Source organism: Sinohyriopsis cumingii, chromosome 13, assembly GCF_028554795.1.
Source record: "Sinohyriopsis cumingii isolate HCF-2022 chromosome 13, ASM2855479v2, whole genome shotgun sequence".
Lineage (NCBI taxonomy): Eukaryota > Metazoa > Mollusca > Bivalvia > Unionida > Unionidae > Sinohyriopsis > Sinohyriopsis cumingii.
Genome location: NC_142973.1, coordinates 79573478 through 79589353, shown reverse-complemented (window position 1 = coordinate 79589353; position 15876 = coordinate 79573478). Strand labels below are relative to the sequence as shown.

Sequence of the window (15876 nt, the reverse complement as noted above, 5' to 3'; positions counted from 1 at the left end):
TATTGTTAATGAACATTGAAAGATCTTTTGCAATTTATTTGCTTTAAAAGTGCAGTGGGAAGCACATTTCCCAATTTAAAAAAATAGTGACATCTAGCGGAATTCCTGTGGGTGGGTAGGGCCGGTAGGGGGCCCCAGTGCATTGCTTTGCCCAGAGGCTACATTGTTAATACGGCCATGGGTGAAATGATGTGTTAAAAGTAACATTACACAATGTCCACTTTAACAATTCAAAATAATATCGAGTATTCAGATACATCATTCGTGTATTCAATTATGATGCGCCATTACATTTCATGCATTTACAGTTTGAAAGTTACCGTTCACAGATCGAGAATTACCATGAATTTCTTAGCTAGAAGTCGCTCTCGTGAACAGACCACGTTATTTTTAAACAAGGAGACTGCTTCTCGTTGCTGTGAAATTGAACAGATGAAATCTAAATACTCGTCATATGAAATGAATTTTCATCACAAACAGCTATAGTCAACGTGTGAATTGGGGATTCTCGACATGTTATATTGAAATTTCAACCAACGCTGTGTAATTCAAAATATACATTGTAAAACGTCGACATAGGAAATATAACTTTAAACCACCACTGTATAATTCAACATATAAAATATAACATCTGAATCTAGAAAATAGAACTTTGAGGATATGCAATTTGATCCAGCACGTGATATTGCAATCCTCGACATGCAACATCGAAATTTCAACTGCAACTTTCTCATTGGACCAGCTTTTGTCAGCTACGGCGCCTGATAGATGTGGTACAGTACCTTGGCAGAGCGAGATGTCTCCCGCCCATTGCCCTGTAGGACTCACGGTACTAATTCCACTCCAATGGTAAACATATGGAAACACTGTCATATTCAAAATTCAATAACTTAAAATTTATGGGTGCTGATAATGACACCTATAATTTTTCGTGCACATCTAACCTTGGTGCAAGCTTATGTGTGGAGAACACCATATGACCCGCGGCAATTTGTTTACATACATGTGCATGAAACACGTGTTATTGATTCTGCACCAAATGAATCAGGTGCTACTTTCAGTATTGAGTACTCCTGAGTCAAGCCTGTAAAAATGCTAAAATTGTATCAGTAGAAATTTGTCAATATTTTTTTTACATTACATATAGGACAAGCTCTCAAAAGATATTTTTCCTAAAATTTTAATTTTCATTATTAACCAATTATGGACCACCAAACCTGTAAATGCTCTATCATAGACTGGTTCACAGTTCTTCCGTATAATTAGTACCGTGTGTCCTATAACCAGATTTAATTTTTTTTGAAAAAGTTGTATTTTACTCCTTGATATTAGAGCATAATTGTAAGAAAGAATTGGCCATGCTTGTGCATGGATAATAGTGCAATAGCATTTTATGTGATACCAATATCTATAGTTAAATTGCATCCGCATCACATGTTGCTGTGTTGTATTGTACTTATTAATGGCTTATTCTTGTTATTAAAATAATTGTTTTCTGCCTTTGTATCTTCATGTTATCTTTCTATGGCATGCATGCTACACAAAAGAAACACAAGCATGCTGACATCAGCAAGTATGACATCACAGGGTATCAAATTACATGACGCATTGTATTTTCATCTCTCACTGGCTATAAGACAAGTTTTAAATGTTTTAAATTTTAAAATTGCATTTCTTTTCTTGCTGACTCTCACAGAAATAAGATACAGTGCATCCCTATTCACATCAATCAAACAAAACAAATAAGTGTGCCACATGACAGGTCAAAATGATAAGAGGCCATTGCCCTTTTGTGACTAAAACAAATACACACACCCATGAAGCATCAAGAGATGCTGACATTCCAAACTTATTTAAACTATCATCACATGTGATTCATGACCCCCAAATGTTAATAAAAAGGTATAAAAGCCAAGGAAGAGTTCCATAAGCTTTATTATACTGAATAATTAAATAACATAGTGCTACTTTTTAGTATAAAACTATGGGGAAGGGTGAATAAGCAAAGAATAGACAGAGTAATTTCTTCAAGCCTGGTAATGTTCCCCACAATGGGGGTGGGGGGGAATGTGTATCAACCCAAATAACACATCAACATGAGGTATGTTACATAAGGACAGCAAGAGACAAATTTGAAAAAGCTATCCAAAGTTCCTATAATGCTGACATTGATGTTGGAGACAGAAAGTGTATGCACAAACTGTTATGACTCAAGCTATTAAGTATGCTGGAGGTGGAGAAATGTGTGAAAAACTTTGCTATGCCAAGACAAGTTCATGTCTCTATGCAATATGCAGACACTGATAAAAATTGTCACTGAATACACTACTTGTTAAATTTAAGTAATAGAATTGAATTGCATATTGAAGTTGTCTAATACATAAATATATACCTACATTTACCCAAAGCTCATAAAAAGTTAAGAAAAAGTCTCAAAATCATTACTGTGGCTACTTTCCACTATAAGCAGTGTTAAATTACTTACTTTTTAATATAAAGCTGAAAAAATGCATACATTATTGAACAAAGAGAAACAAAGCAAACATTGCAATCACTCAATTACAGTCAAAGGGGAGGTAATACACCTTGATTTGGCAAACCAAATAGCAAGCTCTAATTTACAGCTAAATGATTCCTTACTATTACTTGATGGTAAGAACAGAGCAATGTAGGTTTAATAAATAGCTTTTGTTTCAAATATGAAACCATATTTCTGACATGAAGCTTGTTTTCATTTATTCACAACAACATATATGGTGAACAAAACCCATATCACTTAGTGCACGCAGTAATCAAATGCTGAGATTTGGAATAATGTGTTCTGAGACCACAAGTTGCAACACCCTGAGTATAAAGGTTTTCTATCATGGGACTTGGTACATGAAGAAAAAAGAGATCTGGTTTGGTGGGAGAGAGCAGTATGTTCACCATGCAGTTATACATCAAGAATGTTTCAACTGTATGAAGGGAGGTTGGGGAAGAAAAACTGCCTGTGTAAAGAATGCAGTACAGATAGGTCTTTTGCAGACTTATATTGGGAATGAAGGGTTGGAAACTATTATTTTAAGTGAAAATGTCCCTCCCTGCTCCCTCAACAAAAGGAATGCAGAAAAGTTCCAATACTGTTTGCCCAAAAATGTAATGTACCAATATGAGAAACATGCTGAACATAGAATAGGTGTCAAGGAGTTTAATTCTAGGATAAGAAATAAGACCGGTATAATTGATATTCAATGTGACTCGACATATAATAATTCAATTTACAGGTTGAGGCAATGCAGCATGTGCAGTTTTGTGCACAGTCCTTATTTTTACAATGTTCTCTGCTTTGATCTGCTGAGTGTGTCTCTAAAGTTAAATGATCAGTACTGATACATAAGTGATTGTGACATAAGTGGCTTACATATAAAATCTACCCAACCCCACCCCATTTTGGGGAATTATTGCATGTGTTAAATGGTATTTAACCATACAGGCCAATCTATGGGTACCATCATATGAAATTCTGCCATCAGGCCATACTGTGCTCTTTTCCCTATGGCCTGAGCTATCTACTTCCACTCTCCAGTGTATAAAACCATCCCCATCTGTCTTTTGTATAGAATTTTTCTCCAAAATCACATGCAAACCATGATAAAAAGACTCCATTATCATTGTCATATGTAAAAACCACCAAATTGATACCCTGGATGCACGTGGTAACCATGGAAACAACAAGCTCCTATTATGGTATAGGTCACATATAGGACTCACGGTACTAATTCCACTCCAATGGTAAACATATGGAAACACTGTCATATTCAAAATTCAATAACTTAAAATTTATGGGTGCTGATAATGACACCTATAATTTTTCGTGCACATCTAACCTTGGTGCAAGCTTATGTGTGGAGAACACCATATGACCCGCGGCAATTTGTTTACATACATGTGCATGAAACACGTGTTATTGATTCTGCACCAAATGAATCAGGTGCTACTTTCAGTATTGAGTACTCCTGAGTCAAGCCTGTAAAAATGCTAAAATTGTATCAGTAGAAATTTGTTAATATTTTTTTTACATTACGTATAGGACAAGCTCTCAAAAGATATTTTTCCTAAAATTTTAATTTTCATTATTAACCAATTATGGACCACCAAACCTGTAAATCTACTATCATTTCTTCACCCATTTCTAGACTGGTTCACAGTTCTTCCGTATAATTAGTACCGTGTGTCCTGTATCATTACAAGTCACAGTGGATACATTCGGATTGGCCTTGAAACCATCGTTACATTGGTATTTGCAATTACTGTCGATCCTGCGGGAACAGTTGTCATTCATGATTATGTTACCATTTGGTATTATTGCCGGACAGATGACCTCTGAAGAATTGACAAACAAAGAAACAGTAAATGCCGATATATAATTTGTAACAAACCGAACACTTGACCGCTCCGGTGGCCTACTGGTAGAGCGTTCGCCTTGGATGCGGGAGGTCGTGGTTTCAAACCCCGGCCAAGTCATACCACAGACTTTTAAAAATGGTACTAACAGCTACCTCGCTTGGCGCTCAGCATTAAGAGGTTCGTGTTCGGACTAGTCGGCCTGGTGTCAGGATAATGTGACTGGGTGGGACATCATGCTACATGTCTGCGGCACGATGCCCCAGTGTTAAACATCACTATAAACTGTCACACTGCAGACATCATAGCGATATGACTGAAAAATTGTTAAAGCTACGTTAAAAATCTAAATCACACGTACACATAACCAACCGAACAGTCACTGCTGAAGAGGCAGTTATGAAAGTTAAATATCAAGATCAAATGCGAGAAAGGTTACGACAGAATTTACGGTAAAAGAAAGACTAAATGCATATTTGGAATTAAGATTTATTTATATGCATGTTTACAGCTTGTCAAACATCAACATAAAATGGGTGATCAGAAGAGAACTAATATTACTAAAATAAATATTTGACTTTTATGGAAGGACTGAATGCAGTTGTGATTGTGTGAATGGCAGCTGCTCGAATGATAACCTCGAGAGATTTCACATGCATGTGCTAATAATAAAATAAGAAATGGAAGGAACAAAGGAAGCAAAGGATTTTCTGTATGGAAAATTACTCTTTTTACTGTTACAGTTTGAAAACAAATATTTGTACCAAAATGTGCAATTTTGGGTATTGTAATTTAAAATTTGTTTAATTTTAATAAAGGTGATCACTGTTAGAATTTTTGTATTGTGTAAATTGTAAGCTTTAAATAAAGTCTATCATTTTTAGACCTATATTATTGACAAACAAATCTTCAGTAGAAATGACTCGTGTTCTTATGTACTACAGCGTTCTTGAATATTCTAATAAAGAAAGGTAGCAATTACAGAATAAAAACAATTAACGCCAACAACATTCCAAGCCGCTGATGTAAAGAAAGGCATAATTACAGAAATTAATACAGTCAGAGTCCATGCTTTGCACTGTAGGTAGTTTTTGACGAGTAAATTATTCTTGGAAGCGGAATGCAAATGGCAGAGCTCTTCTTGGTTTTTCGGAAGAACGAGCAGCCATCAGTGCTCCAAGAACATGTACGTTGAAGCTGAGTGTTACAAACCATGACCTATTAAGGACGAGGTAAATGTCTGTTAGTATGGAAAAACTACACAAATACTCCGCTCTCAGCTCAATAGCCAAGTCAGAATTGCCGCGTTGCGGACTTCAGGTTCTGACTTCCTTTTTCCAGGTAAGAGAACTGTAATTAGTCGTAGTTTAGAAATTTCTCCTCGGTGTCTTAATACATTGAGAAGAAACATACTTAACAATGTTTCACTTACTTTTAATCCTTTATTATTATACAATATTAATTTTTAAATATAGTGTGTCATGGATTGTTTAAATTTATTTAGAAGTTGTGTTAATTTAAGCAGCAGGGAGGGCGAATCCTACAAGCTACTTTTCCGAGACACCCCTTTCACTGAAACTTTTCCCGATAGAAGCGTTATTTCCATGAAATAACACTTTTATTCAGAAAACGAGACAAAAAAAAATGTCCTTGAAAATGCTTTGTATTTCCGCTGATATAACGCGAGTTACTTCAATAAATCCGACTCGTATCCGACATAATTTCCACGGTGAGGTATCATCGAAAAATCAGGTGTAGTTTGCGCCCCCCTGCTGCTCTACGAAGACGAAGATTTCCAAGGAAACATTTTTATGTCGCAAATGGTGTATCAAGGCCGACGCGGTATCGTGTACGCGGGTCGTGTAAATTTATTGTCACAAATCCATGCGGGGTTCTTTGAGCGCGACTAAAGAAATTCTTAAACTTATTAATATCCATATCGCCGCTACACCAGGTTTGATGAATATTTCTCAGCGTATGAACATCAACTCCATTAAACACAGCAAGAAGATTACAGTTATCCCTGATTACTTTTGGTATTTGTGTGTAACGTTGAGTAACATAAATGACATCGGTGTTTTTATGACGACCCCGGGAAAATATTCTTGCAGGATTTTTTTGCTTGTCCAGCATCACATCATCATACACTACTAGGTTATTTATTTCCCCGTTAAGGTCTTCCACGGACGGAGCTTCTTCAATATCAGTTATAAATTCAACAACATCCTCGCCGTCTTCACTCAGCGCTTTTGCACTCTCATTAAAATCTTTTATAACATCATAACAACGTTGATCATCCACAGACGGAGCTATCAAGTATAGTTTGTCCCATTTCATCCACTTCATTATCAAGTTCAGCAACAGCTGTGTTTTACCTGAACCGGATGGCCCAATTATAATCGCGCGGATAGAGTTTGGTAGCACTGAATTATGCTTAACTGGCTCCTTTCTTCGCGTCGCAGAAAAATCTGTAATTTCCATTTGTATATAAAGAATAATAATTATGGATCTATATTGTGTGAAGTGTAAGGCACGAACCCCTACAAACGACATAACAACCATTACAACAAAAAATAACAGACAAGCACTTTCTGGTAAGTGTGCGCAATGTGGCACAAAAAAATTTAGATTTCAAAAAAAAAGCCTGACAAAGTCAGCGGAGGTGACATCGCAGCAACCCTCGGACGACTTCCAGGTACCCCTTGGGCTAAATATCCCGGAGAAAAACATCTTCCGGGATACAATTACTGCGGTCCAGGGACACGACTAGATATCAGACTTGATGAACAATCTAAACCAAAACCGGGAGAGTATCCGATAAACGCTATCGACGCAGCGTGTCACATACATGATGTTGCTTATCGAAGTAAAGATCTACAAGACAGGCATATCGCGGATGTGAAATTAATTCATGCACTAAGCTCCATAAAAAATAAATCATTTAAGGAGTCACTCGCTAATTGGTTAGTAAGATCAGCGATGAAATCTAAATTAGCATTAGGTGCTGGATAATTAATAACAATGCAAGCATTTCCAATGCAAGCGATTTATTATTCCCCAATCGGATACTGGAGAGGTAACTCAGCAATTAATAAACTCGCCAACGCGGCATCAGTAACACGCGAGGTTGCCAAAAAATGGCTATCAAAACAAGCAATATGGCAAATCTACCTACCACCACCTCGACAAATCAATTTTGCACATTTTGATGTTAGTACCCCCAATGAAGTTCATCAGGCTGACATACTATTTCTTCCTCATGATACTGTCCGTAGAAAAACATACAAATACGCGCTAACAGTAGTTGATGTTGCTAGTAGATACAAAGAAGCAGAACCGTTAGCGACTAAAACAGCCGCTGAAGTTGCCTCTGCGTTTAAACGAATTTATCAGCGAGGACCTCTAAGCTGGCCCCGATTATTACAAGTTGATCCTGGTAAAGAATTTCAGGGCGCGGTGTCATCACTGACAAAGCAGCATAACGTTACCATACGACGAGGACATACTGAAATTCATCGGGATCAGGCAATTGTTGAGCGATTTAATAGAACACTCGCTGAGAGATTATTCGGATACCAGTACGCGAGGGAATTCATTTACGATACGAGATCTCGTGAATGGGTTGCAAGACTGCCAAACGTGATAGCCGCGCTGAATAATGAAATTACCAGAACAACAAACATGAGACCTGTAAATGCAATCACAAAAAAATATATACCCCGCGTCAGTGAACGTGTTTCAACGCGGCCAACGACGCTAGCGTCCCCACTGCTGGGTAATGTCACCGTTAGGTATTTATACGAACCCGGCGAACTCGAAGGAGGAAAAAAAAGGGCAACTGATCCTATATGGAGCGTTACAACACATAAGATATCTAGCATAACCAGATCAACTGGGAGAAACGCAATCTACAGATTAGATTCGACTGCTCCTCAGCGTGGATTTACACGCGAGCAACTTCAGGTGATTCCCACGGATACACAATTACCACCCCGATCACTTAAATAACTGCAGCAGCACCTCTGCGTCGATTACACTCAAGACAGGTCAGCATTACATTTTCACGCGTATGACCGCGATTACTATCTATTCTATCTACGGTAAATTGCCTTGGATTATTTTTCGAATACTGCCACAGCAATAAACAATTACAACTCGCGCAGTGATTATTCTGACGCTCACGTAACGACAACACAGCGTTGATATCCAGGTTAAACTCTCTATTATTTTTCTTGTCGCTTTGTCGGTAACTGTCTAATTTTTTTCTTATTTGATCTTTTTGCGTTAACTCAACAACGGCTGACTTCGTTGACGTATCTAATACAATTCTTCGTAACTGAGCCATCTTTCTTACTCTGGACACGGCTAAATAAACTAAATTTGACCATTCAATGCGGTCATCAACGATCCAAACAGTTGTATCAGAAATAGTTAATCCTTGTGCTGAATGAATCGTCATAGCATATCCTAGTGTCCACGGTGATTTATTTATTGCTAATGCATCTTCGACCGCATCGGCGTTAACTGTTACTATATCATTCAATACTAAATTTTGTTTCTCTGGTTTTCCGGGAATATCAACATCAATATTCTGCAATCGTGTATCATCTGGTCTATAACATAACGGCACTTCCAACGTTGGAAATTTCTGCCGCTGTAACTGAAATAGTCGCCGCTGAAGTGTATCTCTGACTGATTTTCTACTTGCAACAATTAAATCATCTGGTTTCCACGCCGTTAAAAAGTTATCAAATGAAGTCTCTGGAATTATTTCACGCATTATTTCACATTGGACTTTATTCGTTTGTAGCCTAATTAGTTTTTTAAACTCCTTTAATGTGTCATCAAGCGCTCTGATGTCATCACGCATTTCCTCGTAATAATCAACAAACCCTCTCAACCATTCGTGGGGAGATTCGCCGACAAATGGTGGTGGTTGACCATGATCGCCGCACATCACAACTGCGGTATTTTTCGTTAACAACCACGTCAGGAACCGTTGTAATGTATCCAGCGGCACAGTGTCTATTTCATCCCAGATGATTTTCTCCGGGATATACTTCGTTCCCATTCGCGTAGGAGTCCATGTACCGCCGCTGTATTTGAAAAAGCCGTGATAAGTGCAGGCCTTTACTCCGCGTTGTATCATTTCTCTGGCAAGTCTGTGTGTTGGTGTTAGCACGACCAAATCAGAACCGCGGAATAGTTCGATTGCACGAGTTGTCTTACCACAGCCTCCAGGTCCGTTCAAATAAACTGTTCTGTGTCTAGCAATTGGATCGTACACAGAAGGCAACGACAAAGTTGTCCACGACAAGGTTGTTGATTTACGATATTCATCTTTAATTTCAACATCAGCTGATTCACAGTACGCGTGCAACTCTTCCTTTTTTACTCGCCATGTTCCCCATTGATCATCCGATGTTGGTAAATCTAACGCTGTTAAATCGTCTTCGTTAATATAAAACGAATCTGTTGCAACCCTTACCGCGAAGGGAACTCTATTCACCATCGACAATAAATTTATAGAAACATAAGCCAGCATAGAGGATCTCAAATGAGTGTACTGAGCTGAATCACCGTCGATATAACTAACAACTGTTCCTAATCGTTTTCCAGGCATCCCCGGCAATGATATTATTATATCCTCGCGGCTACAAAATGTATCTTTCGCAGTAGTATCAGCGATAATGAAATTTAATTCTTCTTCATCCATAATTAATCGACTGTGATGTCGTTTATGATCATATGCTCCACCTTGAGTAAATTTACCTATCAATCTTCGGCCGAGATCTTTACAGTTGCGCTCATCATGTTTATACGCCAGTGTGCGTAATTCTTCTTCAGACGCTGTAGGATAATTTAATTTTAAGTCAGAATAACACGCAGTATCAGTTGGAGTTGGTAACCAAACTGAGGTTTGTTTTGAGTAACAAATAATCCCCTCACTGACAACAACAGATGTTAGTATTGTTTTGTCAACCATAAACCGCAACAACGGAAACGGCACCCACTTCCTTTCGTGGAAATGTCTGCCAAACCAAGCATAATTAATAGGATGTAACCGTGTTGCAAATTCGAACGATTCCACGCGAGCAAATCCAGTCAGGTCAAAATCAGGTAAAGGTCCGTTAATAGCTACTCTTGTCATTAAATTTGTGGGATGTCCAAATCGTTTAAAGTATTCAGCGCATTCGCCATAGCCAAGAAAACTTCCTGGATAGCACGCAATCATATCCACCGATACCATATTATCACTAACAAATACACTATTCCATAAACCGCCGTGTCCGTATTCGATGCAACTCTGCTGAACATTCTCGAGAAAACTCTTCATGGTTGGTTTCCAATTATTTTTTTGTCGTGCTATATGTGCGGCAACACTTGGAACAGTAAAACAATTAGTTAGTAATTGATCAACTTGCTCAGTTGAATATTTTTCTGTGAGCGCTTTCATTTCATTTTGTAACTCCGCAGTTCTATATATTTCTCCGTTCGGGGTCACGAACTGGTCATAATCACCAACTTCAGAACTTCTAAACAACCATACCGATACCGGATCGGTTTTACTCATTTGATAAATACAATCAAACATACCCGCGGAATAATACCTTATAACACGATCGCGTGGAAATATTTTAACTGATTCCGTCCAGGCGTGGCTGTTATGATCAATAATTGTTATTGAAGCTCCACTACGGTTGTATTTCGATTTATACAATTCCTCGCCTGTTAGCGATAATACCGTTATAGGAAATCTTAATAATTTTTCTAGCGCGGCAACATCCTTAATTGTGGCCCCTGTATCTTTGACTCGATTAGCCCATGTTGTTATTTTATTTTTTCTGATCTCAGTTAGACCATTTCCACGTGCTGCGTTTTTAAAATGTTCCATTACTCGCTCAGCTACACAATTTAACATTACTGATGTTTTCATTGGCGTGAGTTTATCTACACTTGGTTTCTTTATCGGATATATTCCGTAAACGACTGCAGTTACTGGATACGATCTGGCGTAATACGGTATATCAACCCCCGTCAACATTCCTGGTCTAGAATTATTGCTCAACAAAATAGTTTTCCTTTTAATGTCAAGGATAGGATCATTTTTATCACGGATAATCCACGTGTCATCGTCGTTTTCGTTGACCACTTTGACAATAAATTTTATCTGTATGAAATATCTTCTATCGTCGAGATACCCAATTATGTTACGCGCGATTGTATCGTTCATGGTAGCATCAATGATAACGCTCGCGTCGGGGATAATTTTATACGAAGACCACGTGTGTGCGGCACCATCACGACGAAACTCTTCCTTGGCATTCTTGATAACACCAAGCAGTTCCTTTAACTCTCTTCGTCGTGGATCAGCGGTTAACCGGTCAAGATCGAATCGACCGCCTGCGGGTTTTATTCTGGATAGTCTTTCAAAACTCATTATTATAATTAAGACAAGTATTTAAATAGACAAAAATATTATATATAATGAACGAAAACTCAAAGAGTTTCTCTGGAAATGCAAAGCATTTCTCATGCAAGTGGATTAAACTAAATTCATCAGCGCCGTGTAGCAGACGTTGCAGAGGCGAATACTGTGGACAACATGCTCAACAGGTCCGCGGCGGGAGTCTAGGACCGATACCGTGTATCAGATGCGGCATTGGAGTACGAGGAAAAACGCAATTATGTTCAGCGTGTGGGGGAAAACGCTATCGAGAACTAAAACGGTATTATGATAAAAAAAATCCAGACTCGAACACTCTCTCGGAGCGTGATTACATAAATAAGTTTTCAGACAAATTATGAATTAGACAAATGATTTGCTTATAGTATAATGAATCAAGAATTCGTCCCCGAACAAGAATTTGTTCCACATCCAACTATTCCAAATTATGAGGCAAACCGAGATGGCATAGTGAGAAACTACAGGCTGAGGAAACAAGTTGGTACAGTTGATAATGCTGGTTATTTAAGATTTACTGCCACGTGCTCAAAGAGGTATTTATGTCATCGTTTCGTCTATGAATGTTTCTTTGGAGTGATCCCTAAGGGTTTTGTCATTGATCACATTAACGGTAACATACTTGATAACTCTATAAACAATCTTCGCGTGGTCACTCAGAGCAAGAACTGCCTACTGGGTAACACAGGGCGTTGTAAAACAGTTGCAAGAAGAGCTATTAAATCTATAAACGCAATTACAGGTGAAGAAATTGTATTCCAGTCAATAAACGCCGCCGGTAGGTATTTCGGTATTTGTTCACCTGTTGTACAGCGTGTCGCAGATGGGATCTACAAAACAGCATTTTCAAAGAAGCTCAAACAGAAGATTTCATTCTGTTATATAACTCTTATCGCTGACACAAACGACGATAACTCCTCCACGAGTGTGTAACGCTTTGCAGAGTTGTCGTTGGGTCAGAGGATTTGCTCCCCCTAAGAAAGCCACCTTGATAAAATATTTTATCGAGTTCATAACATGTAATCATTTATTTACCGTAGAATATATATTTTTTTACAAACAATATCCTCGTTTTACTGAATATATCCGACTGTTTTGCTCTTCTGTGCTTGTTATATGACCGCGCTTAAGAAAACATACAATTAAAATATTTTAAACAAGTCCCGCCCACTGCTAGAGCGAATTTCCAACTCGCAAGTAACAGTTGGGTTATATACGAAATCGCTCCCTAAGACCTTTGGGTCGATCGAAAGTCAGCAGCGCAAGCAAAACCATAAATTAAATCCGCCAATGGCGGGTGTTTTTACACCATCCAATGGTCGATTCAATGGATGGTTTTGCTCTGCTGCTGACCGTAGAAAATGACCCACCTGTGTATGTTTGTGTCGTCATAGGATAAGGTCTTAGGATAAGATTACATGTTCATTGTGCCTTTGCCTGCTATGACACTCGAATCAGAGGTTAAAGGTTGTTCTGTGTTGTATCGTCCCTCCCGAGCTTCTAGACCGTTATTTGACGATCTAGAAGTTCCTCATGGGGTGAGTGACCCCCAAAAATAAACAGATAGATGGATGCATAAAGCTCTACGTCACCTGGGTGCCCACCAATAGAAACATTCAGAAAGAGTGTTGGCCAAAAATAAACGGTAACATGAGGTGCCTAAGGGAAAAATCACAACACGAAGGTCTAATATAAGACCAAGAAAAAAAAATCCTAACAAAGGACTCATGAAAGAACCGTAGGCCGGTGAAGAGTACCCAGTAAGTGATAACCGCTCATCATCTATCTGTTTATTTTTGTTTTTGGTGATGCTAGCACGAGAAACTCTTCGAGTTTCCACGCTCATGCAAAGCATTTTTCATGCATTTAAAAATATAAAAATATATAATAATATGAATCACGAAAATATAAATACCATACTTGTTGAAATTAAAGAATTACAACAGCGAGGTTTTAATATTTTACTAGACACTGAAACAATTATGTCAGATTTTGAATCCTTGAATGAGCTATCACAATCGGGGAAGAACAATCTCCCTGCGTGTTATAGGTTCATTAAAAATATACAGAATCACGTTTACAAATCACTTGCGTCGATAACGTCCAATCAGGTATCTGAATTTATTCCACTGTGCCGTGCAGTTGAGAAGATTCGTCTTGGATTGTCATCCGAGTATGAGACTCGAAAATTAATTAACACCAGGGTGAGACTGTTAAAAGGTTATATAAAGAATCTAGACACGGAAATGCCTTGCATTTCTGACGAAAATACTAGTATTTGTGACTACGAGGCCGACAAGGAAGTATAAACCGCATAGCGTGTGACTCACAGCACAAAGTGAAAGTAGAACCTGAGAAACGCTAGCCCCCCGCTTGGAGTGTAAAGCACATTTCCACGGGTAAAAAAAAATAATACACTTTTTTTTTGCCCGAGCGATGCTAGCATCGCCAGAAACTCAAAGCATTTCTCTGGAAGTCCAAAGGACTTCTCAAGGGCGTTTTCAGATTTGAAAATGTTTTACATGAGAAGTCCTTAGACTTCCAGGATTTGCTCGAGCGTTTCAACATCAATACAACAATGAGAATAGTTCATAATCTGTTCTCGTTGACACCAAGCTGTGATCATATGATTTTGCTGTAGCTGTGTTAATTGTGACGACGTTAACAAGAAGTCTTCGTCACCATACACGTCAACGATTATTTTAACGGGGAAATACTGTCCCGAGAAACTCCTTGAGTTTCCAAATGCAGTTTTTATTGCCTCGTGAAGAATTTGCTTATCATGAATATGAACTCGTGCGTGAATGTATTCACATTGATACATTATACACAACCGTTTTTTTTAAATGCGCGCCTGCGTGCTAAGCACTCGCACGAGAAACTCTTCGAGTTTCCAACGATGCTGGTTTTGATGGGGTATTTGCACGCGATGACGAAAGTGGACCACTGCAGAAAAAAAACTATTATTATGGATCCGTTGACTTGTCCTCGAAGAGTTTCTTATGCAGAGCATTTTAGGACTTCACCAGTAAGTTCACGGAGACAGTCTCGCCACGCAGGTCCAACAAATCCCCCCGTTGGTCGGTGAGTTTAAAATTTATCGTTGACAACCACGGATTATTACACCGCAGATAGACCACATTGATTGGTTCTTGCACAATCAGAAAACCAGGAGGGTCTCTTGGTGTGAACGTATACAGGATAAACCCCTGTTGGGCCGTCGTTGTGTCAGCGCTGTAGCTACCGTCGATGACGTCACATACAAGATTGACCGCGATAACATCTGTGATATTTACGATCCCGGGTGAGATGTGTCTGCCATCGGATGCTATACTGTTGTCGTGTCTTAAAATAACAGGTTGTGGTTTTGTTCGCGTGTACGTGGCAGAAATATCTTCGAAAGATTCCGCGATGAGATCCTGGACTGATTTTCTCAGCGTGTGCGCGTTATATCCAGGAAGTTTAAAATCTGGAATATCCTTCACGGGAATACCAAATCGGGCTGCAAACTCCGATCTTTTTTGGTTTCCGTAATCGCCCTTGAGATTCAGTAGATACTGAATTATTTTTTGATTTATAATTTCCATCGCGGATGCGAGTTTGTTTAGTTTTTCTATGGCTGTGATAATTTTATTGCGAGAACTGCTTGTAGAAACGCTAGCGTTTCCAGTTCCCGAACTGCTTGCAGTTCCACTTGTTAAATCAGAAATATAATCTTGAAAATATACTCGCAACAGTTCTAGCTGTTGTTTATGTGCTTGTTTGATCGGATTAAAAAAATGAGCTTCTATATCTTCTATAAGGTAAAGACGGTATTCCCCCCCCCGTGAAAGCTGCCTCTATATCAAAGGGGGGATCTGGTTTTGTAAACCAGGCTTCTCCTGATTGTAATTGATCTGAAAATAATAAATAATTGCCGTACACGAGGTCGTGTAGTTCTTGTTTATCGGTCTCGAAATCCGATTTTTCAGGTTTTGGTGGACCCGGTTCGACCTCGGGTCGTTCTTGTGGCCATCCTAATACTG

At 38.7% G+C, this 15876-nt stretch overlaps 1 protein-coding gene across 3 annotated transcripts in view; it reads right to left on the bottom strand.

Moving 5' to 3' along the window:
• The window catches only part of LOC149785879 (low-density lipoprotein receptor-related protein 2-like), a 157808-nt gene that overhangs the window by 104079 nt on the left and 37853 nt on the right, over positions 1-15876 (bottom strand). Inside the window, exon 1 of one of the 3 annotated variants that reach the window (XM_089979865.1) lies at positions 5432-5578. The exons of the other annotated variants lie outside the window; for them this stretch is intronic. Coding sequence (XP_089835991.1) covers positions 5432-5456 — 25 coding nt within the window. The 5' untranslated portion in view covers positions 5457-5578. Of the gene's footprint in view, positions 1-5431; positions 5579-15876 lie in introns of those variants that run through there. 3 annotated transcript variants of the gene reach the window in all.